This window comes from Xiphias gladius, chromosome 4 (genome assembly GCF_016859285.1).
Source record: "Xiphias gladius isolate SHS-SW01 ecotype Sanya breed wild chromosome 4, ASM1685928v1, whole genome shotgun sequence".
NCBI lineage: Eukaryota > Metazoa > Chordata > Actinopteri > Istiophoriformes > Xiphiidae > Xiphias > Xiphias gladius.
The window spans coordinates 13,546,444-13,572,731 of record NC_053403.1 but is presented as its reverse complement, the minus strand read 5'-3'; the positions used below and the strand labels follow the sequence as shown (position 1 = coordinate 13,572,731).

Here is a 26,288-nt window from a genome sequence, read left to right as displayed (position 1 = left end):
GAAACACAAAACATCCATTCATTTAAATACTCAGCATCAACAAGAGGTACGCTTCAGGGAACAGGCATTCATGTACAGTAGTATACATCATGATATTTATTTTTATATCATTTCAGTTGTGTGCTAGGATTTCATTTATTATGATAATGATAACAGACATAATACAAAAACCTTTGAGTATCCGAAATCATCATAATTTATATATAATGCTCATAATTTCAACATAATGTGTCATAGTGACACTAAAAGACGCAGAGATATATAAAATATTTTTGCTAGCTGACCAACCTTTTCATTTTGTCATCTTTACATTTCAGACAGGTTTACTATTGACAGGTTTGAAAGAGTGAACTCGAGTTTTAATTTACATTACATTATTATGTTATTTCTATTTTTTTGCAGTGAAACCTATTGTATTTGTCATGAGGCACATTTTATATTTGCAAAGACATTTCGGTTTCTGAGCAGATTATAAAAATCAATAACTCACCAATCACAAATGAGAGCTGTTTACACAAAATGAAGTTTGTCAGAACTTCCTAAATACCATGCCTGGTATTTGTAGACTATCCTATAAAACACCCATTTCAGTATACAAACTACTTTTGGTAAGCATACCCATTCTTTTTTTCCAAGTTGGCCTGAGTTGTACCATTATATATTTAAATTTAACAACACACATTCACATGATGATGAATGTCCAAAGTACCAATGGCTGCTGCAGGCTTAGTTTAAGCAATATGTTCACAACAAAAATATTCAACTGTGTGCAAATGTTATTTCTGACTGACCGATGAGAAAAAGTCTGATTTAAGGTAAATGTGTAAACTCAAACAGAAAGTTTACAGTCCACTAGGGGGCCACAGGCTTGGCTAAGTTGGCCCTGACTCTTGCCTGGTCCACAGCATCCAACATGTTCTTGCTGTCCATAGCCAGAGTGTGTGCTGCAGCCAGCAACTGTTTCTTGCACTCCTCCTTCAGAGAGGTGATGGCGTTCTGCTGGGCCAACCGCATTTTACTGATCAACTCCGCCATGTCGTTGTTCAGCAGCTTCTGGGTTCCCTCGATCTGTGGCAGCGGTAAATAAACAATGGATTTAAATTCATTTTCTCACCAATATTTTACAGTGGGCATAGACAAAATGAAAACGATAACATTATATTGCAATCAAATTAAATAGAAATAAATAATATCTTTGTGAAATGTATAAATGTTCAGTTTCTGTTGAAATTGTTAAAGGAATATGTTGATTCCACTCTACATCATATTATTATCATTATTATTATTATTATTATTATTTCGATACATGCAGTATATGCAGGGTTGAGTGAATGAGCAAGAAATGCATCACATTTTAAATTTATATATAATTTTTGATAAATTGAGAAGTATGGCTTTGTAGAAAACCAGCTTTGTAGAAAACCAACTTTGGATGTCAGATGTCAGAAAAGCAACCAAAAGGGCAGTTTCCTTTTTATCTTTTTGTTTGAAGAGGTATTCTGTCACTTTTTGTTTCAGGGACAAACAGAGGGACTAGCATGGGGGAAAGGGAAAAAACAATAAGGACAGGAAGCAGAGAAATGAGAAAACAGAGCCGACAAGCAGCAGATGATATAGTGTACCTCAGTCCTGACAGACTCGTGTAAGGTGGGCAGTATGTCATCCACACTGCGAATCAGATCTCGTAAAGCCATCCCTACAGACTGCGGTCAGAGATCAATGCAGAGAATAAATCAGCTGTATGACTCAAGAAATTTGTCTTCGATTAGAATTCATTTCCCCTAAATTTGCCAACCAAACAGCAACAAACTGTAAATAAATTTAGAAAAAAAAAACAAAACAAAAAAAACAGAAACCTGTTTCATTATACCTTGATGATGGTGATATATTCATCCGGCTGCAGTTCAGCGATGTCATTCTTGAGCTGAACAACAACTTTGACCAAGTCCATGACATAGTGATAGACTTTGTCATCAGAACGGTCCAGTTCAGCTGTGGGTGCAGGCTAATACAGAGAGAATAATGTATTTTTTAGTAATTAAAATACTCATTATTTTAAACTGGACGCTATTTAAAATGCTTGGTGACATCAGTGCCATTTCAGCTGAGGGGTAATTACATTTTTTTTTCAAATGTCTGGCTTCATTATAAATTCTTTTTATCAAAAAATCAAAGCTAATAATATTAAATGGTCTTTTCAATTAGATAAAAAGATATTACAATCCAAAAAATGAACTGATATAATTACCTGCGCTGTGAGCCGTGGGGGCTTCTCTGGCGGTGCTGTGAGGCAGAAAGATGAACGTTATAAGAGAAGGAGAGAAAGAAAAGAACATCGGGAGGACTAAGAGAGACATAATAGTCTTCAGAATTTAGTTAATGGGAATTTGTGAATTTCTTTGAGCACTCACCATTCTCTGTGTCATCTTCAGGGGACTAAAAAGAATAGACAAAGAAAAATCTCATGAGGACTAGAAAATAAATCCTGTCCAGACTGTCACTACGAAGATATTCAACGGTTCACATTATCTATTATCTATTATCAATAGTGCAGAAAGGTAATCCTAGTAAATAGCGGAGGAACTCATTTCAGACCAAAATGTTTACTAGATTTAATTTAGTTTCCATCTGAGACAAGTATAAAGAAACAGAAACCTAAAGGAAAAGTCCCCCTCGTTTTTGATTAAACTGTTTTACTGTATATCCCCTTGTATATTGTATATCTGTGACAATTACTCTATTTGTTGTGATTAAAACTTGCGTATCCAAATTCTCTAAACATGCCTCCTGTGCTTCAGATGGCAGTTTCCTACATTTCCCAGAAGGCCCAGAGTTTGACAACACCAAAAACAATGTGTTGCATTGATATATGACTTGAGTTATGATTGTAATTGATTGCTGCAAATAAGTTCATCAGTTAATTTATTTGTGATCACTACAAGGGGAAGAAAAACATGCAATATTTTTGTGTCCTTTCTCTTATACTACTTTGTGTATTTGCATATATGAAATATAATTAACATTAATATTATTAATATTGTCACACATACAGAAGAGTGGTTGTAGTGTTTTTTTCTTTTTCTGGTAATCACTGGCATCATTGCACTTTAATTGCTTTGATTTCCACTTTAAATAATCAGGCTTACTTTACTGTTACTTCTTACGGACATTTTTGGCAGCTGAATGTTTTCAATCTCCATTGTAACTGAACTGAAAACATCCTGCAAACTGCATAAACTACTACATGTTGTGTGATGTCATGCTGACTACACCTGGTCACTTTTCCAGTGGGAATAAAAAGAAGACAAAGACCAAAGATATTAACAAAAGCCATTTGGTAACAATGTTCAAGCATTTTAAAAGTTAAATTTAAATTCAATAAATGCAAATATTTCTAATTTAAATCGATTCTTCCTTTAATGTGATTGAAATCACAGTGTGTATAGGCAGATACCTACCACTGGGCTGGCGGCATTATCTGGTCCCATGGGGTCCTGTAAAAGAACAGGCAGGTTCATTTTAACAAATATGGACTTGGAACCTCTCTTTGGAACTGCTATCAGAGGAACATTCAATTTAAGACTAGCGGGGCGTCGAGAGTGAACGAGTGGGTTGGTATTGTTTAACGATGCCTCGTTCAGCGTGGCCTCCAGGGCCACTTTGATTTCAGGAGCGGGGGGACACAGAGACACAGAGAGGGGGTTGATTAAAGTTAATGATCCTCTGTTCCCCACCAGGAGTTTCTCCTCCTTCTGCAGCCACTTTTTATCCTCCATCATCTGCGCTTTCTGCTGGCGGAGAGTGTCCTGCCTATTCTGTTTCTCCTTTTGCCACAGGCGCTGCGCATCTTCCCTGCTGTTTCGTTCCACACGGGGAAACTCATTCTCCTACAAGAGCACCAGGGAAATGCGACAGAGTGATTAATACCACACAATATTTGTCTTTTTTTTTATCTCTTGATACAGTTTTTACTTAATAAAATGCAGTGCTTTAGTATTTTAGGTTTATCTACATTTGAACATGTGACTTAAAAATGTAAGCAAATGGACACACAAATAGAAACTTAAACCTTCAAACTGAGAGCTCAGAGTTTCTTACCCCCATGCTGCGACGTCGAGGGGACCTGACTGGCAGTGTAAGATTGTTCATTGTGTCGACGGGAGACTGATATTCACTTGGGCTGGCCAGATCAGGTGAGCTGGCACACAAAGCCTCATTCAGCTGCACAGATAAACACACATACCAATTACATACCTGCGTTTAAAAACATTTTTGAGTCTGTCATCTTGAAGGAAACTGGCATCTTAAGAGGTTACCCGGGTACACTAATATACCTGAATGTGTAGACCAATACTGAGCGTGTTCCCAAACCGCCCTGGTTTCATTCTTGAAGGCTACAGTGAAGGTAAAAGATTTAAAAATGTACATGCATTAAATTTGAATTGTGTGCCATTTTGTAAAAATATAACAGTGGCTGAATTTGACAGGGATTTATACCTTGGGAGGAGGTTCATTAAATTGGAACTTGGGATCAAAACATTTTGTGGAGCGAGCTCTGTCCCTCTCTCTCTCGACTTCCTGCTCCTTTTCCATCTTGTGGACATCACTGACAAATTTAAGACAACAGTTTAATCTTTGTAAGTTAAAGGTATAAAAACACACCTAAAGGGCTGTTTTTTTTATAGACTGAATTCATGACACTGCTGATTTTCAATATTATATCTTTATATATTATAAAATGTATATTATTTTTTATTATCTATACATTATCTCATCTTAATTATTTCAATTTAAAAACCAGCAATCAATGGATCTAACTTCTTCTATATCAAACTAACTCTGAGTAGATAGTTGGATTCACAGTAAATTAACACGATGACTGCATCTTTGCAGAGACTACAATAAATCAATGTAACGACTTATCAATGTAACCATCACTGTGAGGCTTTTGTCCTTGTTTATGAGTCAAATGAAATTGGCAATTTAGAAAAACACTTAACATTACTTATATAAAGCGCTGTGGGTTATTTCGTCATTCATCAGTAGCGAGGAGAACGGAGAGGTCATCACAGGATCCAACTTCTAAATGTGACCGGATGTCATCATTCTAACTGACTGGCTCAGCTATCTGGGCCTGAATTCATTTTTATTCCGTGCAGTCAGTCTTTTTTGTAAGAGTGGAGCTCTTTTCAAATTTAGCACAGACATACCTGATCTTGACCACCAGCTCAGTGAAAGTAGGTCTCTCTCTGGGGTCGTAGGACCAGCAGCGGGTCATGAGTGAGTAGAGGGCAGGGGGGCAGTTGTCTGGTTTGGGCAGCCTGATGCCCTGCTCCAGCTGGTTGATTACGTCTCTGTTCTCCAGCCAGAAAAATGGCTGCTGCCCATGACTCATTATCTCCCACACACACACAGCTACAGAGAAATACAAACACGGAAACGAAAACATGCTTGAGTATGTTCACCCAGTAATTCATTCTTCATTATGAAATTCTGTGGCAAGACTACATGAAAAAGCTTAAGCAATACAGATGTAAATCAGTACATTAGGAAAGACAAAGCAACAGCATGGAGGCCTCTTTGGTGATGCGGTGCAACACAAGACAGTGATGCAATGCACAAAACAGGAAATCACCACAACTGAGAAGCAGGAAGTAGAAAATGCTTTTCATTTTTACTTGAGAAATGGCCTAAATGATCATTTGATATACACAATAGTTGCTGATTAATTTTCTGTCACTCTTTCTATATTACCCTCATCAGGGAGAAGCAGCTTATGGGTTAGAGACCACTCGATATATGTTTTTACAAACACGTACAATCGCATCATACATAGTCGGGCTATCAACTGTATCTCTACTTTTTACCGTATTAGCACCAACTTCTGATCTACTTCATGGCCACACAGTGCATTTCATACTAAACAAAACTTTAGGCATAGAGATTCCACACAATAAATCAGTATCAACAGTATTACACCTAAACTAAGTGTATGGACTTATCACAATCAAATAAACTAAGCTCATACGAAAACACTAACATCTAGCTCAGTCCATGTGACAATCATGTGTTTCCTGTATGTATAAAATATGCTTCCTGTTTCAAAAGCAATGAATACAGATTGCCACTTTGTTTTTGATAGTTCGCTTTTTTTTTGGCTCAAAACACGAATCATAAATATGTTCCTGAAATGATTTGTTATAGAGGACAACATTCAAATAGTCACTTATCAGAAACCGAATGTTTTTGCACTAAGCTGTCGTAGGTTAATGCATGGCTCACCGAACATCCAGACATCGCTGGCTGCGGTGAAACGTCTGAAGTTGATGGATTCTGGTGCCATCCACTTGATGGGCAACCGTGTAATAGACGCTGCAGAGAAATGGGAGAAGTTTGTTTTTTACAGTCATAGTGGTAAAATGTGGTCAACGTATTGTTTCACACAAGCCTTTGCCTGTAAGTTATTATGAAATCTATCTGGCCATATATCTCTTTCAAATATCATTCTGTCTAATCTGACAGTTGATTGTGAAATGTATTACAATTTAGACTCTGAGGTGACTGAAAAAATCCTGTCGAATCAGCTTTTGTCCTCCCAGTTTGCCTCTGTTACCTTTGTAGTATTCTTCATCCTCGATGTACCTCGACAGACCAAAGTCTCCGAGCTTCACACATTCTGGACTGGCAACTAACACGTTCCTGACTGCGATGTCTCTGTGAGAAGACATGAGCAACACAGAAAGAAAAAGTTCAACTTTGTGTGGGTAGTGATGTAGATGATGTTGGTAAGATATACAGATGATACAAGCGGAATTTGTAGAGGAACTTGATCTTGCGTATTATCACTTAACTGATAACTTGATGGAGTCGGTTACGGGTAGAGCAGAGTGTCTAAAATAGCCCTTAGCCTTCACTGACTGAGCTAAATTTGCCTCTTAGTAACTGCAGCGCTGCAGTAACTGAAGCAGAAAATAATACAAAAGGAATGTTTACATTTTCCACACAGGCAAAAACTAATTTCCTTTGTCTGTGTTCCACTTCAAAGGAGACTGAATCCTTGAGTGGTTGCTTTTCTGCCTGAAACCTGTTGATAATATTCCCCAGAAACAACAAGTGAAGCATGGTTTTCTGTCAGCTCAAGTCAACTTCATGTAGCCATGTCTTTTAGTAGAAATATTGCAAGTTTAAATAGAAAGTTTTCCATTGTCAATACCTTATATGACTCCACTTTTCATTCAGATGCTTTTTTTATCTGGTTCCAGACCATTGATGCCTCCGCCCCAAATTTTGATTTGAGTCTTTCCTATATCCATCAACATGAATATCAACCCGTCATTTTCCTCTCCATTTATGTGAATTAAAACTGTCCAGTATCTCATGGTAACGACAAGATATCTCACCAGATTTCAGAATGATCAAATCGTTTCAAGAATATACTGTAACTCAGCGTGATGAGCTAAGAATATTACAGATTGTGCCTCAGAAGAATCACAAAAACGTTTTTTTTTGCAGCAGCAGCAACAAAAGACCTAATTTATTTAAATTGTGAAAAACCTATCACTGTACTCCTATCTGAAGAAATTAAGACAGTTTCAGCAGAGACATACTGGACAAACACCATGGCCTTGGTTCTCTGTATAACAATTTAAGGGGCCTTATAGTCAGGTTTACTACAAAAATCAATTACATAGGCAATTATCTAAAAATTTCTAAATAAATTTGTGGGTATTCATATGTTGCACTGCACTGTAATTAGCATTTATTTATTCTATTTTTTCCATATAGTTCTTTTTATTTTATTTTTTAAATTATATTTACTTTATTCCTCTTTTTATATTGCCTTGTTTTTCTTTTATATCTTGTCATAATGACTTTGTCTGTGATTTTTCCATTGAATAGTTTCAGGATTCATTAGTTGTTTCCTGTACAATAATGAGCTAAAACTAACATTCACAAATACATAACCTAGCGACCTTTAAAGAAAATGTCATGGTTGTTTTTATTATTGCTCTATTAATTTACTAAAAAACAAAAATATAGGAAAGCACCTTTCTAGATTTGTCAGTTGAATAGACACAAATTGATTATGACAAGCATTCAACCATTTCCTCATATGTTAAGACAAGATATTTCTGTTTAATACAGTGCATTTTGGTTTATTAAATTTTTGGATGATAGGAACAATATGAATAAGAGACAGTAACAGTATCACCACTCCCTGAATACAAACGAAAAATATTCTTTCACCTGTGTACCAGGTTGACCCCTTCAAGGTAGACCAGGGCTTTGCAGATCTGCAGGCTGAACAGCACCAGGGTTATATCTGGCAGCTTGTTCTGGTTCTGACTCAGGTAGTTTCCGAGCTGCAACGTCATCAACTTTTAAGTTAGGACAGGAATTTACTGAGTCTACGTCGGCAAAGACATACAGCATCTCCGTTACACTTTGTCTTTCTCTCATGCAAATAGATCTATCTGCACAAAAATCAGACGGGACTCATGTTGCTTTTGGACACGTCAATGAGCTTTAGTCCTTTTTTGTGTCAATCTTGTTGATGCCCTCTTAAACTAAAACACATCAATTCAGATGAGACTGAATCAAAATAAATTGTAACATGAAATCATGGCTGGCACTAACCTCTCCATACTGATAAAGCTCCATGACAATCCACACAGGATCCTCCTCTATGATTCCAATCAGTTTGACGATGTGAGGATGGTCGAGGTTCTTCATAATTACTGGCAAATACACAGAGTTCACAAATTTTATTGTTGTTGTCATAGTTACCGTTTAACCGTCATTCTTTTATTTTCTACACATTTCTGTATTTACCTGCTTCACTCATGAACTTCTCCATCACATCGGGTGAACAGTCTTTGCAGGTTTTCACTGCCACATTGATCCTGTCTCCATTCTGTTCAATCAACAAACAAAAAGACACAGTGATTCTGTAAACATTTCAATGGAAATTACTAAGAGTATTTATGCAAACAGCACACTGTGTACGTAGTCGAGCCTGTTTGTGCCTTTGAAGTGAATATAAGCTAGTTCTCCCACCTGATAATCTATAATTGGTTTATAGGTAATTTTATAGATTTTAATCATTTTTTGCTGTTAGAATGAATATATATATACAGTACATATACAGTAGTAAGATACACTTACAGCTTTTTTGTAAAATCCATCGTAGACTTCACCAAAAAAACCCTCACCAAGAATTCGGCCAAGAACGATGTCATTTCGGTCAATCCCATACTTCACAACTAGAGTAAAATTTTTATTAAAGCCCAAAAAAGTGAGTTTCCACAGGTCTTATTTTGCAAATGATATAACTACAAACTTTGGACAAACCTGATTTCGGCCTTTCATCAAGAATCTCACAGTAGATATCTGAACCTGCAAATACAAAAGAAATAACTTTTTTTTTCTCTTGATCATAATTTCGGTACCACCCTCAATATACTTTTTTGTAAGATAATTACAGAAACATTCTGCTGTTTAAAATTGAAATGAATACTCTGTGTGCTGTGTTGTACAATGGAGGTTTTGTAAAACTCTGAAAACTGTCAGCTCACCCATACTGTGTCTGACCGAGCTGGTGTCTCTGCTGCTCCAGAGAAAAGACAGGATGAGAGAATGCCCCGGTCATATATTTTCAATTTATGGCTCTTCAGAGCGCTGACAGCATGATTCAATAAAACAGCCCCTCTCATCAATAACTAACTTTTCATTTCATATTACAACCAAAGGGAATGAGTACAGCTTGGACTCTGCAGCTACACTGAGGCTGAGAGGGGACAAATCATTTCAAGTTGTAAAACAGTCACAATCCACTCACCCTGTTGGAATCTCAGGTAGGGGACTTCGTGTATTAGCATCTAGGATAGAATTCCAGTTAAGCTTAAATAATACATTTCCTAAAGACTATAATCAAGCTTTTACGTATTCCAGCAATGTTTTAATCACTTCAATTAGAGAAGTAGCTGACTCATCCGCACCTTTATTTGGTCGGTAGATAACAGTATCATCGGTTTCATTTTCCAAGCGGCAGTACCCATCAATGAGGTCCATCATGTTCTCTGCCATGGGGACTGTGGCCACGTTGATCGATAGACGCTAGAGAGAAAAAAAAAAGGGGCATGACAAAGGAGGCACATATTACATTTCCTGTGCAATCATTCTCTATAGTAAATATACTTACTAACTAGCTGCTTTCAAACTGTATGGAGAAATATTACATAATAGGTAGATTGTGTTGTTGTGGTATTTACTTGTCTGGCCCCCTCTACGTCGAGGTTAAGGAGAGCCTTGCCGTCGCTCTGAGATAAGCATTGTACTTTCTTGATCTGTTTGAAGTCAGCAAGAAACACAGCCTAAGGCACAAAAGGAAAGGAATGCAATAAGTTAAATTATGATGGGGCTGATTATATTTGTAACACTGTGTGAGATCCGTAACGGTGTAGTTTCCACTGATGGCTGGTAACAATGTCAAGAAACCAGTGTCTTTGGAAAATATGTTGAGACATGATAAGGTCGTGTGGCAGAGCGATCGAGCAGAATTCATTTAACCCACCACACTTTTAGTATATAAATATTATATTTTCAGAAATTATAACTTTGTGGAACGGTTCAGCATTTCGGGAAATATGCTTAATCACTTACTTGCCAAGAGTTAGATGAGAAAATCGATGCCACTGTCATGTCTGTGCGCTAAATATGAAATTACAGCCACAAGCTGGTTATTTCAGTTTAGCATAAACACGGAAAACGGGAAAAACCTACACTAACTTGGCGAACTGATAAAAAAAATCCACCTACCACAGCTTCTAAAACATACTAATATCATGTTATGTCTATGTTGTATAATCCATACAAAAACCAAAATGAGCTTTAGAGGTGCTAGGTGGATTTTGTTACTGCAGGTCTTTATGCTAAGCTAGGCTAACTGGCTGTTGGCTGTAGCTTTATTTTTTACACCCAGACATGAGATTAATCTTCTTGTCTAACTCTCGGCAAGAAAGCAAATGATCGTATTTCCCAAAAATGCCCAACTATTCCTTTAACAAAAATCCTACAACAAGGATAGATAGACCAGATGTATAACACAGTGTTCTGTATGATGGAAGGTCAAAGTGCTCTCAAAAAATACCTAAATCTTCACCATGCTTACCGCTGCATTCTTCTGTGTGCGTTGGCGAATGCCTCTTCCCCCGATGACCAACTCCACCGACAGACTCCAACCTTGCTGTTGACAAATGAGTATTAGTGCCCTTTATTCGTGAACGCTTCTGCGCAGCGCCGAGCGCAGGCAAACGTGCCCTGCCCAGTGTACCAGTAGCGTGCCAAGCGCACTTTGGTATTTTCTTGGCCAGGTGCACTTGGAAACGCGGTGGGATCAGAAAGAAGACATTATCATATGTTATAGGTGTCCTTGTAATCACATTCACTACTTTTGTCCCCTTTAAACACAGGACTCTCCCCGAAACCATGAAAGTTTGAGAATCCCGTAGAGAGCTTTAGTCAGAGGAAACTCGTTGTTGTCTGAGATGTCAAAATATGAATACAGCTGCTCAAATATACTGCCAGAAGCAGACAGATGATTTCTGTTTTAAGTTGAATTCACTCTTGAAGTCATTTTGGACATCTTGAAAAAATCACAATCATCATGTTTTCTGTGCGTAATCGTGTGGCGGTATATTTATCATACAATGATCCATGACCATCTGCCCTTAAATACCACCATACTGCCATACGGTACCTGCTGCCTTCAGATGGCTGTAAGGAGACTCACAACAGAAAAGGAAAGGCGGTCAGTAGACACTACCCACTAACTGTCATAGATTACAGAACTGATAAGAAGCTCGCAATAGTCTTTGTTCTGTCTAGCTGGCATTAATGCCAGTCAAATAGAGAACTCTTTTCTCTGCTTGATCATAGGTCTGTAGGTTGAAAACCAGAAAATAAAAAAAATGAATAAAGGGGCTTGCGTGGCTCTGGGGAGGTTCATATGTGATTTCATCCAATACAGTGACCATAATACTATGGGAAAAAAGTATGCTGAGCACAGTGCACTAATTCCTAGCACCACGACTGCAGTGCACTACTGAATGCCCATCACCACACCCTCTTATGCGCCTCTCCGCCCAAAGAAGTGCACAACAAATCACCAAGACACCAAGCCGGCGCAGTTGAGGAAAATACCAGTTCATGTGTGCACCACTGCATTTTGTGCCGTGCGCCAGCACGAAAATAGAGCCTTTAATGTTTGTAATATTAATAGGATCATGAGTAAATCCGTGTTAGGAGCTCCTGAAATCCACAACAATGACTACCATAGGATTTAGGGGAAGAGACCTTTCATTGTTCAGTATCAGGTCGACATAATGTTGTTGCTCACCACTAGTTCACATGGGAAGACCTCTTCGTCATAGCTGACGAATTCTTTGAGGGTCTCAAAAAACCTGACCATGCAGTCGTCCTCCTTGAGTGTTGCGTACTGTTGAAATGTTTGCTGAATCAACTTCCGTAGCTGCCTTGACTGGATCACAACAGAGACATTGAAATTGTTATAATTTGTACATGACGTGTCTGGTCATTTATACTTCACCCAAGGTTGGGATGGTTTACCTTCATGCTGTTAATCAGTTGTTGAGGAAAGAAAAGGTCCAGGCCCACTTCTTTTCTTTATTTGTAAAATAAGATGGAGGAATTAATGACATGAATATTGCTGCTAGATGAACACATCATAATGATCCTAATGTCAAAATTGGTTGTCACGGTGTTACCAGGCATTTTTAACATTATCCAATTGGGATTTAAAAAGGCTTTAATAAACTCAAGGCTCATTTTCAACCAATACAGGACCATGTCATCTTTCAAGAAAAATGATATCAAATATATCAAAATTTAAGTTATAAAGTTGAGAGAAAATAAAGTCTTACTCTAGCAGTTCAAAGTTAGACTTCTTCTCTAGACCTTTTGCATTCATGTCTTTATAGAACCTCCTGTAAAAAGAGAGTAAAAACAAAGCTTGTGAGTTTGTGTATCCTAAACAATAAGTTAATTTATAACCTGCTACTACACACTGACAATCTGAATGTCATCTCGTCTATCATCTGTATTTTTCCAAGCTTACAGCACTAAAACATGAACATTATGAGAACACGTACAGTATAACACATGGACGTGTCCAGTATACTATGAACCCAAACAACTCAGTCACCTCACCCTTATCACTGTTAAACAAATAGAATTACATTGTTTAACCTGCGAGAGCAAAAAAATGCAGAGAGGAATGCAGAGACTCACCTGATCTCCAAACACCCGAGCTGCAGTGCCATCCCATCACTGACTGTACTGGCATGATGCTGCATGTAATCACTACGCACCTGTCGTAAAGTTAAACAGACAAATCAGGTATACCAATATATATATGCCAGTTATACTGGACTATTCCATCACTTTAAAAATAATCTGCATATGGCGGCAAAACTAAAAATTGATTAATGTATTTATTTTTTATTTTCCCACTTCCCATCATGGGACTTTTTTTTGTATCGACATTAATGGCCAACAACACAGCTTTCATGTACTTCTAATTACGGAAAGGTGGTGATGACAGACTGCTTACCTGTGTACTGATAACCTGCTGTAGCTAAAAGTCAGTATATTTTGCACGAGACAGGGAGTGATGAGGAAAAATGCAGCAAAGAGAGACTGCACCGAGTTCAAGGTAATTACCTCGGAAATAACCTATAGTTTTATAATTATTATTAGTAATTATAGCACTTAAGGTTTTACATTATTTTTTGTAGACTCTGCTGGACACATTGACAACTGCTCTCTTTTGCAGTGAGCCAGCACCACTTCTTATAGCCAAATATCCATGGATCTGCGCCAGCCAAAAAGTAAAAAAATAAAATACACTGTAGCTTGTTACCTGTTGGTAAAAATACAGCAACGTAGATCTGTCATCTCCGAATTTTTGCAGGAAATTGACGGGAACGTATCTGATACGGAGGTCATACCTGAATTCAAGTAGAAACCATGGGAGTTTATGAAATGCAGTGCTTTAATTTCATACACCGTAAATGTCTTTCATAACATTTAAACTCTAGAGTAAAAAAAAAAAAGGAGATCTTGGATAAACGTCCTAGTAATCCATCCGTACCTCCACTCAGCTTCCACATGATGGCTCTCATAGCGTTGTTCTACCTCTCCGACAGTCAAATCTGGATGCAGCCAGTGGATTTCTTCAGACTTCAAGTGTTTCAGCAGGAGACCGTAACTTCCTGTATGTTTTATATTCGGCCCCAGTCGACCGCACACCAGAATTGAACGAATGATGGCCTGAATGACACAATGTGCAAAGTTCAAAAGGCCTCATTCAAATTTTTATCGTGGATTTTTAGTCATCTTTGCCAAATATTACACTCTGTGGTGGACACTTGCTTCCGGTTTATGTTTAAGAGCTAAACTCATGAAACAAAGCACTAGCAATTTCTTTTTTTGGCCTATTGCTTACATTGAATGACAGAATACGATTATTTGCAAGTTGAAAAGGGATTTATCAACTTTTGTACATCTTAAAAAAAGCCCAAAAACGCCATCCTCTCCAGCTCAGGTACAAACAAACAACACATGCTTCAAACTTGACAGATCATCTTTGATTTGTTACCAAAATTATCTAAGATAAACTACAATTTCGCATCATATGTCAACTCCCTTCCCCATATTTCGTAGATTACTCTCACCCTAATTTGCCAGGAGCCGTCACATTTGACCAGCTTGAAATTCTTGCCAAGGTTGTTGTTGGTGCAGAAGCACACTTTAAGGATTTTGACGGGTCCTCCGTCCCCAGTGAAGTGTGATTCGGGGCTGGATTCTGTGCCACTTTGTCTTGGACTTGGCACCTTCCAGGATATGGTGTCACCGGACATCACCTCATACATTCTCAAGGTTGGGTTGGCACCATCATATTCACAACATCCTTTCGAAAGATAAAAGAAAAATATTTGAATTTAGATATTTTGGGACCATATGTCAATGTTTAAGCAGTTTCAACGCCGAAGTAGACAATCTACCAGAAAGAACAGAGGTTTTTTTTTTATAAGTTGGAGCTGGTTTTCAAAATTGCAATCCAGGTACATTCAAGTCCATATAATGATTGAAGGCCTGTTATGAAACTACTGTCTGTAACATGAGAGTACACGCTTTTGACTTGCTACAGCGTAGTACTACAGTCAGACTATGCTTCACATTCATGCTGTGAATTCATGTGGTGTCTATGACTAACATAATATGATTCTGAAATCCGCTGATTAAATCAATTCCTAACCGTGACTCCAAGCGAGGTCCTGTGTGATTCATAGAACAAAATCATGACAGTGTAGAGACTTGTATCCTCTATATCAACAGGGAAAACTCCTTAATAATTCTCTTTTTTTCCTCTAAAGGTGAATATAGGCGAAATTTCAATTCATTATTGTTGAAAACACAACGTGGGAGTGACAGCCTTTGGGAAACTACCTGTCTACAGGTTAAACAGGACAACGAAATTTAGCAAACAGAGACAACACTCACCGGAAACCGAACAACAGTGAATGACAGAGTGATGACTAACCAGCTTACGTAGCAGCCTCTTAGCTCCAGGCTTTAATGCGTCATGTGTTGATTTGTCCTACATATAAGAGTGGGGTTAAAATAACTCCAAATGTAGAAAGGAAGCAGCTCTCCTGTGTTTCCTAAAGAAATAATTTGGTATCTTGGGAAATACTCTTACCCACTTTATTGCCAAGAGTTAGATGAGAAGATCGATACAAGTCTCACGTCTGTCCATTCAATTATAAACTAAAGCCAGGAGACATTATCTTAGCTTGGCATAAAGACTGGAAGCATGAGAAACAACTAGTCTGTCTGAAGGTAACAATGTCCGTCTATCAGCACCTGTAACGCTTACTATGTAACCCGCTGTATCTTTTTTGTTTAGTACGTACAAAAATTGAAGTGTAAAAACAACAATTTGTGGTTTTACAGGGGGTCATGTACCACTATCACTTGATATTTCATGGCTTAACGCACTGACTTAAATTCGTTGTCGTGAGGTCGTTTTTACATTTTAGTTTTTGTAATGTAATTAAGCAAACAAGATGCAGTTTGTTAGATAGTAAACTTTAAATGTGCGACTAGGTGGATTTTGTTACATTCGGGCAGAGTCAGGCTAGCTGTTTCCCCCTATTTCCAGTCTTTGTGCTAAGCTATGCTAACCAGCTGCTGGCTCCAGCTACATATTTGCTGTACAGACATGAGAGCGGTATTGATCTACTTATCTAACTCTTGGCAAAAAAAAGCAAATAAGTGCATTTCCTAAAATGTCTAACTATTTCTTTAAGACATGAATACATCATAAGAAAATGCATCCCAGCAACAAGGGATTCTGCTCCAACCACTGAACAAACATGGTGACGGATAGTGTACATTATGAAAAGAAAACTATAGCACATAGCCACAGTCAGAGCCACAACTACACACCCGGAAACAGTCGTTTCACATGTCTCCAGCATAGGCGAAAAAAGCTGAAAGCCTGCACACACACTGATAGAACTTTAAGGTTACGTCTGACACTGAGAAAGGCAACCACCTGATGCGTCAAATAAAAAGTCAGGAAAATACATCCAGAGCTGCTCTCACCTTATGAATACAAACATTAAACCTGACACTCTACCCCTCATGTTCATATTCTGCTCTGTCAATCAAATATCTGGGGGGAGAACTGACTCAGCAAACAGAGTAAGAGAGAGCTAAATACTTAAAAGCTACCTTGACAACGCACCTAGTTGTGAACTAGGGATTCCTCCAAGTTACCCACCTCACAGCAGTGTCCGTCAGTAAAGTGCCTTCTAGCTGTCATAACATGTTTTCTCATAAACGAAGCTCCACGCTGTTAGTCTGCTGTGAAGGAGCTGAGCTGTGTTAGCTTCTCTCTCAGGGCTTTCCGCCGCTGTTGGACACGGCTGTGTTTTGTTAGCCAGAGGCCATGAATTCCCCAGCAGGGCTGTGTGTGGGTGTGTTTGTGTGTTCGTGTGTGTGTGTGTGTGTGTGTGTGTGTGTGTGTGTGTGTGTTTGTGTGTGTGTGTGTGTGTGTGCGCGCACGTAGTGAGAGAGAGAGAAAGGAAAAGAGAAAGAAGATGAATGCGCAGCCTGGCCGGCATGTTGCACCATCACCTGGGTGTGTGAGGCCTGAGAGAAGTGACAGAGGGAGCAGAGGGGGAAGTTTAAGATTACGTTTACAAAAAAAAAAGGAAACATCCATGTATTAAAGTATATGGAGGACTGGATATACATGTACATTCCTTGGCTACCCTGGAAGAAGCAATGGTAAACACGGTGACATACAGTATACTGTAAAACCTGCTGTACCAAAGTATTTTGCGTGTGTTGGACCTCTAAGGGAAATGATGCATGACGGGAAAAGGTGAATGGGGAGTCCTCAATAAATGGTCTCTCGCTCCGTATATATTAGACCGTTTTTAGCTGAAATTGTCAACTATGTAAAACAACAAGAGAGAGAAAACTGGGGTGGAAAAGGAAAGAAAAGGTCTAGTCTGAATGATGAATGACACCATAAATCGCATTGGTTGTGGTGGAGCTTTGTCACTGTTGAATCTCCGTGACCTCTCGTCTAGTTCAGGTAACGAGTGTCTGAGACTTTTTTTTTTTTTTTTTTTTTGGTCCAGTTTTAGTCTTTAACACTTAAACACAAAAATAAAGAACAATGGGACACGGATAGTGAAGGGCTGGATCTGGTCTAAGTAGGTCTGGGTAACAAATCAAAATCAATTTGGTACAAGCCAAAATGTGTCCGTTGCACCGAGCATCTAAAACTGTCGAGTACCACACATTGGCATCAAATTACAAATGACACCTTGCACCTGAAATCATAATGGACATTTTCCACTATTTTCTAGCATTGTGTAGAACAAACAATTACTGGTAATCAATTAATTTAGAAAGTAATCAGCAGATTAATCAATAAAGAAGATAATGGTTTTTTGAAGCCTAGACCAAATGCCTGATCAGATTTGTAGTATATCTAATTATTCCCTATCACATATTTACAGACCATATTTTAAGTTTAAATTTAGACTATATTTTCTACCTGCTGCTTCTGTTTAGACATTTGACATTTGAGAAGTTTGGCATATTTTGTTAAAAATAACAGGAAAAAACATTTATGTTTTTCAAAATATTTTTTTAAACAATATCCAGTCCAGGTGCTGTGTTTTCAAAGTGATCATTTCATTTCATCTTGTGAAAAGCCGCTACTCTGAACCTGTTAGTGTAAATCAAGCCATTCCAATACTGTAATTTTGTAGGACAAGCGTCTACCAATTACTTTATATGCAGGACAGTCTTGTCAGGTAGAGCTCCGACAAAAAGTAAACAAATATTAGGCACGAAACATCGTAATAAAAAAAAAAGTCCCAATTAAAATCCCTGACAGCCATAAGGTCTTTTCTTCTGCTTGTTTTCAACAGCGCTTGAGTTTTTTTTCAAGCGAACAAAAGCGACACTTTCCAGGCACACGTTGTTGTTGCTTCTCTCACACGCTGTCATGCTGGCACGCGAGTTGTTATGGTAACAACCGTTCCTGTGGGAGATTTTTATAACAAACTGTGACCAAGGTAGAGTGAACCAACTCCTTCAACACTCAGCCACAACAAACGCTGCAGCGAGACAGGAAAAAAAAAAAAAAAAAGGAACATTCAGTACCCAAAGATTTATCTAGATTCAAAGTTACTCCTGCAAAATACTGCTGCTGCTCTTCTATCTCTAAACTCCTGCGTTTTGCATTGAATGCACAGGATTTGCTGGCGCGACGCGGACGAGGGTGAACGACGGGGACTGACTCTGGGCGAGAGACTGTGACAAATGAGAAGGAAATTCAACAGGAACCGGGGGAGAGGCAACAAACGTCAACCAGGCTGCACCTGAGAGACCTGAGAGGAGGCTGTAAGCAGTGGGAGTCATGTCGTAATACAGTATGTTCTAGAGTAATAGTTCCCGCTGCACAAAGCTGGGGAAATGTGCGAAAAAAATGTTCACCACAGTGAAATTATGCGGTCAGACGCTGCTTTTTTTGTCCGCACATTATTACACAGTTGTTCATGTGCTTGTCAAGTGTTTATCTTTAAAAAAACAAAACTAAAAAAACAACAACTACTGCTAGACATATCAGGATTGGTATCGACCTCAAAAATCCAGTATCCGTCTTACACATGTTCACATCTCTGACTCTGTCTCTCTACTTTTTTTTTTTTTTAAGTAAAATACACAGTGGTGGTGTGGCGAGACTCCGTCGTGACATGCACCCCTGACAGTGTCATCACATGGGTGTTTTTGGGTAGCGCCATTATAGGAAAACCCGTCGGCGACCAACTCTCAGAAATCATATCACACCCACGAGGTGTCTCTTAATTAGACTTTATCTTGAGTCATTTGAGAAGAGGAGGTTGTTTTTGAGATAAAAATCCCACTAACGTATAGCTGGGAAATGAATTGGGAGAGCTGCTTCTTCTCTTGTAAAGACCAAGCTATCCGATAAACTATGAGAATGCAGCAGTTGCAGTGAAGCCTCTTTTCCCGGTGGGTGCTTGTCAACACAGGCACGCCTTCAGACAGGCCCTGCTCCCTCCGCAGTGTTGTGCTGAGGGTCCGCGTATTGCAACGTCATGACCCCAGGCACTGGAATGTGGCTGGCTGCTCCTCCACCTGCACAGACACGCTTTGATAACGAACAGAGTTCTTTCTTTCTGGGGGGGGGTGGTGGCAGATGGCAGTTTGCACTTCACATTGTGCCCTCACAACCAATTCATTACCGTGGGAAAAAAAAAAAAAAAGAAAAAAGAAATGCAATTATTGAACCTTCAAAGCCAAGTTTCACACTCTGCACTCTCCCACCAACAATAAAAGAAAAATAATAACAGGAAAAATACATGTTGTTTACATTAGTTAAACTAAAAAACAAGTCGTTTAAGCCCATGACACCGTCTGAGTGCATTCCTATCTGTTTATTTCACTAACTTCTATAAATGTGGGCCTACAGCAGCCACTTCTATTAGTAGCAGTACGCCCACCTCGCCATAAAGAGAACCCTGATATGCAGACGTAAACGCAGACCTTTATGTTTTTCTTTGCGTCTTACCTGATCCCAAATGACTTCCCCCCTGAGAACCTAACGCCGGACAGAGACTAGTATCCCTCACGGAGTAGTCCGGGCCTCTCACAGTTCGTTTGTCACGCACTGCTGGCTGAGCACGAAGGCGGCAGGTGGCCACTCCCTCACCTCTGCAGTCCCGCTGTAAGGTGCGCCCACTTCCTTGTCTCATGCGTCTCTTACGCTGACAACATGGCGGATGGCCTCCCTATAAGTTGCCCGTCGCGCCGCGCAGTTTCGGCCTCTTTCGGGCGCACGAATGATTTTTGAAACGGTGTGGAAAATTTCAAAACTTTGCTAGTTGCAAAACGCTCAAAACACGTCGTAATAAGTTCTTTGAAGTAACGACTACTGTCTACAGAACACCATGTATATTACTTCTAAAACTAACTCGGTCCTTAACTAATATAATCATTTGAATTTTGGTCTTTCATCTTTACCTTTGGTTATTTTCAGTCGTCTTCACTTACGACAGTTATTGGTGTTATGATGGTGTGATTACACCGTCTCAACAGCAGATGGCGCTACAAGCTAAACAAAAAAACAAACTAGAAAGTCTAACCGTGTTTAACCTTGTACATTGCAGGTATATTCATATATAATTCAAATGATTGGGTGGAAAATAACAACAAAGGTTTCGTGAGCGTTACAAATACTCAAAAAAATGTTTATAAAATTTTATTAGACCGCAAAATTTACAGCAGAAAACACGTTGAAAATAATGTAAGCTAGGGCAGACATTGAAGCAAGTAAGATCTGAGAAAAGGAGAGAAGAAGAAGGTACAACACCTATTATGCTACGATGCTGGAGGGTTGAATAAATACGAGGCACAGTTACTCTCATATAGCTACAGTTGCAATTCTAACTATTTCTTTTAGCATCCAGATAGATACTAGAAGTGGCATTAAATACACTGAAGTTTGGTTTGAGAGTTTATGCACATGGTATGTTTTAAAAGCCAGGAACAGGCTGACAGTGTTTAACATATAAGAGTCTTTCAAAATCATCGTTCTCTACACCAAACAACATAAATTTATCTTTCAATCAACAAATCAACATATTTACCTCATTTTGTCAGTCCACAACGATTTGATGTCGGTATAGTCCCAAAACAGATCAAATAAAGTTTAATTATTTCATTTGCATCCAAATAAATGAACTATCAAAGTCCAGTTTACAGTTAAACAAACATATGTCAACTGGGTATCTATGTGTTATTGTAAAAGTAAATTCTTTGTGGTTGACTGTCTGTTAAAATAAACATTTTAAGAATAGTATCCTAGTACCACTACACTCGCTGAATTATTATGCCTATCTCCACGATAAGTTTAAGGTTATCATTAGTTGTCATTCCAACATAAACAAATAGAGCTGAAACTTTTTTTTAATTTCAGGGCAGGGTATAAAATAAACAGACAGTCAGACAAAAGATAAAAACATCAAGGCGAAACATGACTGTGCAGCCTGGTATTGCTTGAATGTTTTTTCATTGGATCGTCACGTTTTACGCCCACAATGACAGAATGACTAGAATAACGGTGAATCATATTATTAGCTCCTTTGCTGCTCACTGCCATAACATATCTGATACGTTTCCCTCAACACCTCAGGGTCCCTGGAGAGGAGTGCAAGAGACACTCAGCATGAGTATGCCACAAAGCCACCTGCGTGAATACTGGTACAGCTCCATACAAGGAGGTGGCACCCAGCGTGGGCACAAATGATAACAGCGAAATGCAACTGCGAAAGCTTATCGCTGCAGTGCCCATGCCTGCTACTGTCTGAATGCATACAAAGCCGAGCTTGACGGGCACCTGTTGTGGATTCTTGCCCTTGACACTTCTCTGGTCTGCTGGGTGGTGGGTGTGGTTTGGACTCGTTCTGCCCCAGACTTGAACTCCGCTACAGCTGTCGCGGTTCCACTCGGCTATGCCAAACCCCCTGGCACGGACAGCAGCACTGGATGCTACAGCAAAGGAAAAGGGAGGACTGAGTGAGGAAAAGATGCTCTAGAAATCAGTGTATCTTACATAAACGGTGGTGTATGTTTAGAGATATGCAAAGAAGGCCAAAAATGTACCATAATTGTCAGTGAAGATGAACCGTATTTAAAAATACTTTATGTTGGACTCTAAAGACAGTTTCTTCCTTAATGATGGCGACAACATACAAGCTTTACGTCTACTGAAAATGTATGTTGCCATGGTATGGATTACTGAATGGCCCTACCGGGCACAGGCCCAGGGGCACAAGGGGATGTAGGGGGCCTGGTCCAGAGCGTCTGTTTAACTGACTGACATTTCTTGTTGAAAAGTTGATTCAATTGACTACCAATAGATGCAAAATTATTTCAAAGAGACACAAAATGACAACAAGGAGGGTGCTAAACCACCACTACAGGACACAAACGGAGACAAAATGACAACGAAGAGACTCAAAACAACTACAAAGAGATGCAAAACGACCACAAAGACACACAAAAATGAACACAAAGAGACGCAAAGTGACTACAACGAGTTGTCTGGTTGTGATCAGTCTGGGGGTCTTGCTCTTATGTAGAAGGAGTGGGGGTCATTTACATTGCCATAGATTTTTTAAGGCCAGGCTTTATACACATACAGACCTCAAATTTAGAACACAGCTTGTGGTTGTGTTGCAATAATGTTAAAAAGGTAAACAAAAAGGGAGGACTGCGCACCAAATTTCAAAATACAGCATTGAAACATGCTATAACTTACTCCAAAGACAGGTACACTGCAATGCTCATTCGTGTTTTTTTAATAGTTTTTGGACAACAATAGAGGGTTCTGGCACAGACGAATAAGCACCATCAGGTTTTGGCTACACAAATAATACCTGTTAGTAGGATTAATGAATTTTTGGTTTTGGTCTTTTAATGGGATTTGCTGACAAGAAAAATATAGAATGACTGTCACATATATTATTAAATATATTATTGGATTTTTATTACTGATTAATTAATGCAAATGCAGCGTTTTAATGTTGGTGCTCGCCGGTGGAACTCATTGTAACTCCATATTGTTAGGTAGCACAGTACATCATATTTAACAAGATGATCATATGTATTGTATGTAAAATCTTACTATCTTATCTGTAGCTAGAAAAAAATTTAGCCGAGTACAAAGAACAATATTTCCCCTCTGAAATGTAGTAGAGATATAAAGTAGAAAAAAATGGAAATACTCAGTTCAAGTGCCTCGAAACTGTACATAAGTACAGTCATTGAGTAAATATGCGTAATTACTTTCCACCACTGCTCAAGTGTGTTTTTATTAAGATTTCCATATAGTCACTGTCATCTCAGTAGTTTTCTTTCTATTAGCAGTCTTGTTCGTGTTCTTTAACAGCAGTTCTTTCTCTGTCCAAATCAGAATTCATAGCACCAAGTATATGATGACGCATGAATTGTGATGATGTGATTTGTTATGTTCAGAAGCTTTAATTAATGTTTATTCTACCAATGTGACACTTTTGCCCAGAACATCCGGAGGTGCTGCCTTCCCCAAGAGCAAATATTTTTGCTGAACCTGCCAGAGGCATTTTGGGGTCAAATCATTTGGACTTGTCCCTATTTTTAGAGGCAGCTCTTTTATGAGGGATGAAGTGTTATAAAAGCTCTGATGACTCCCCCTCCTGTCCAAGAATCATCCCACCATAATGACCAAAGTCCCCACCCTGAACGCTCACTGTGCAAATGGTTGACATGGAATGCTTTGATCTTATAGTCCGCTCCCCCCACCTCCCACTAACTTGTTATAGAAATCTTTGCCCCACCTTCTGTCTCTTTAATAATGTCTGAAATATTTATCTTTCCCTTGATGGTCATTAAGTCTACATTCTTCCACCGTTAACCTCCGAGGTCTAAATGTTGTTGACATCACTTCTCTGAGTAATGGTTAGCCATGGCTTGCCCGTGTTTCTCTGTTTGCTCACCTTTTGACTTGTGGAACGGGACACCTGCAAGACAAAGAGATCAGACACCAGAACGCCGGAGGAGAAACGGGGAGTTATTTGGTTTGGGTAGCAGGTGTGTAGGTCTCTAGTCTATATGTGTGTGTGTGTGTGTGTGTGTGTGTGTGTGTGTGTGTGTGTGTGTGTGTGTGTGTGTGTGTGTGTGTGTGTGTGTGTGTGTGTGTGTGTGTGTGTGTGTGTGTGTGTGATGTGTGTGTGTGTGCAAATGAGTGTGCGTCCTGTAAAGGGGTGGTCACTGAATCTCATCCAAACTCAGTGGGAGTCCACAGTGTTCACCGATGTGTGAAGTGGTCGGGCCAGGAGTGGATTATAAACCTGGCCTGCATTACAATAGAGGTGACAAGCAGCAGGGGCCCCACATTACAGCCTTAGCAAACAAGTTAAAAAGCCCAAGAATATCCCATGTGTATCCTTAAAGAGGTATTCTGAATAGAGACCTTTTGTTTAAAATGATATACAATTAAGCCTCCTGGTGGAAAGAGTAAAGGTCACAGTGCTGGTTAAATGGGTCCTGTAGTAAAAGCATAAAAAAAGAGCAGGTCATTAAAGACAGGTTTGACTGGTAAACAACAAATGTTTGATAAGGCTGATTGTGTAGCAAAAAGGTTATTTAAATTTTCACATAGCCTCTCAAATGTTGTGGAAATTGAGCGTTAAACGTTAAGCCTTTTTTAATCTTTATTTGGCTGATTCTATTGTTAACTAGGTGAAACTGTAACTTGAAGTAGCTAAATTTTTTTCAGCTTATTTCAAAATGACACAAGGAAACAGAAAAGTACTGGTCATTTTCAGTTAAGCAAAAACCCATATAACAATGAGTAAAATAAGATCAACTTTATGGATCAAACAGGGATCAAAGTGAACAGTACAACAAATGCATAGTAACGATGAGTAAAACTTTAAAAAATGACCACATCTAGTCTTTGAGTAGCAACAAAACACAAATGAAGCGTGAAAAAAAAATAATAAAAAGATGCTAAATGCTATATACACATTCATAAATAGTAATTCTGAAGTATTTTGAGACAGAAATAGTTAAGGTAGTTGCAATACAAACAAGTTTTGTTTTCCTGTTTAACAATAACTTGCAAAAACTGGTGATAGTTCATAGACAGTTAAAAATAGACTGTCTCTAAGTTCCTGTAGTACATGTAGATACAGTAGCAACATGGAAAAAGCACAATTAGGCAGCTGCAAAAGCAAAACGTCACGGAATAAACTTTTCATTTAGTAGAGTAGTGAGTGTTGCAAATTTTAATGATCAACAAATGTTATTCTGATGTCCCAGGACAAATCGCTCCAAAAATGTGAAAATGCAACCATCTTTCCCTAAACCTGCATTATTGTTTGGGTTTTTGTTTGTTTTTTTGTTTGTTTGTTTGTCTTTTAAGTTTTTTGGCCACTTGGGTACAGTGCAACAAACTGTAACCAGCAGCTGGTCAAATAGCTTTGGAAACCGTGAAGCTTTGCGTTGAGTGCGGCCTTTCAGAACAGCCAAAAACACTTGATTTTCGATGAGGTCAGACAGCACATTGTACAAACTAGTTCTACTGTAGCACAACCCGACGCTAAGAAGCTCAGTGCCCAACTCCGTTCACCAGCTAATTGCCCAATTTACATGTCTGCTTTTTGGTGCTAAGCAAGTAGCCTAAGGTTTACACTGAAAACAGCTGCCTGCTATAACTCATAGAGTGAGTCAGAATAGTAAACTGGAGGCTGTAAAACCAAAACAAAGAGCTCAAAGACACTAAAAGATGCTCCTTAAGAGGACCTGCAGAGTAAGGTGATAATTCTCTGTGGGTTTGTCACTACAAGTGATAACTTTCAAGGTCAGGTTCAGGCTCAGGTTCAGTTCAGGTTCGGGTTTATCGTCATTTCCACATATATGTTTGACACATATAGAGGGAAACAAAATGTCATTCCTTCTGGACCTCAGTGCAACACCGAGCAGACATACAAACAACACACAGTCTTAAAGTTCAGAGTGGGCACTCTTACATTAGCAGCCACAGCTTGGATGTAAACAAGTCCTGTGTATTTCCTGATGATAACTGTTGCCGCTGTACAGCTCTTGCAGGT

At 38.9% G+C, this 26,288-nt stretch overlaps 1 protein-coding gene across 4 annotated transcripts; it reads right to left on the bottom strand.

Annotated features, from left to right (window-relative positions):
* Positions 1–81: 81 nt before the first annotated feature.
* Positions 82–20,686, bottom strand: ptk2bb (protein tyrosine kinase 2 beta, b). 4 transcript variants are annotated; one of them, XM_040124754.1, is made up of 31 exons: positions 20,204–20,474; positions 14,754–14,989; positions 14,171–14,349; positions 13,940–14,027; positions 13,309–13,388; positions 12,942–13,004; positions 12,628–12,682; positions 12,398–12,538; positions 11,171–11,245; positions 10,272–10,373; positions 9,999–10,116; positions 9,839–9,878; positions 9,576–9,607; positions 9,352–9,396; positions 9,166–9,263; positions 8,833–8,914; positions 8,638–8,738; positions 8,248–8,363; positions 6,614–6,714; positions 6,283–6,372; positions 5,211–5,415; positions 4,498–4,606; positions 4,335–4,394; positions 4,099–4,221; positions 3,735–3,887; positions 3,459–3,494; positions 2,412–2,436; positions 2,249–2,283; positions 1,871–2,005; positions 1,623–1,703; positions 82–1,068 (listed from the first exon to the last, which is right to left on the bottom strand). In XM_040124754.1, exons 1-31 carry the CDS (start codon positions 20,385–20,387, stop codon positions 853–855), a joined length of 3,204 nt encoding a protein of 1,067 aa, XP_039980688.1. In that variant the 5' UTR covers positions 20,388–20,474; the 3' UTR covers positions 82–852. The 4 variants fall into 4 exon arrangements, with proteins under 4 accessions (XP_039980688.1, XP_039980687.1, XP_039980685.1 ...); XM_040124753.1 differs by lacking the exon at positions 20,204–20,474 and adding an exon at positions 20,656–20,686 and having other exon boundaries at positions 3,459–3,887; XM_040124751.1 differs by having other exon boundaries at positions 3,459–3,887; positions 20,204–20,476.
* Positions 20,687–26,288: the final 5,602 nt, after the last annotated feature.

Excerpts from the sequence above, each read along its gene's own strand:
- ptk2bb (XM_040124751.1), bottom strand. The coding sequence starts at position 20,387 with ATGAGACAAGGAAGTGGGCGCACCTTACAGCGGGACTGCAGAGGTGAG. Across the intron at positions 8,915-9,165 it reads ATGGATTTTACAAAAAAGCT|AATGGAGACAGGATCAATGT; the intron begins GTAAGTGTATCT and ends TTGATTGAACAG. Across the intron at positions 6,715-8,247 it reads GGGGTCAACCTGGTACACAG|AGACATCGCAGTCAGGAACG; the intron begins GTGAAAGAATAT and ends GTCTTCTCACAG.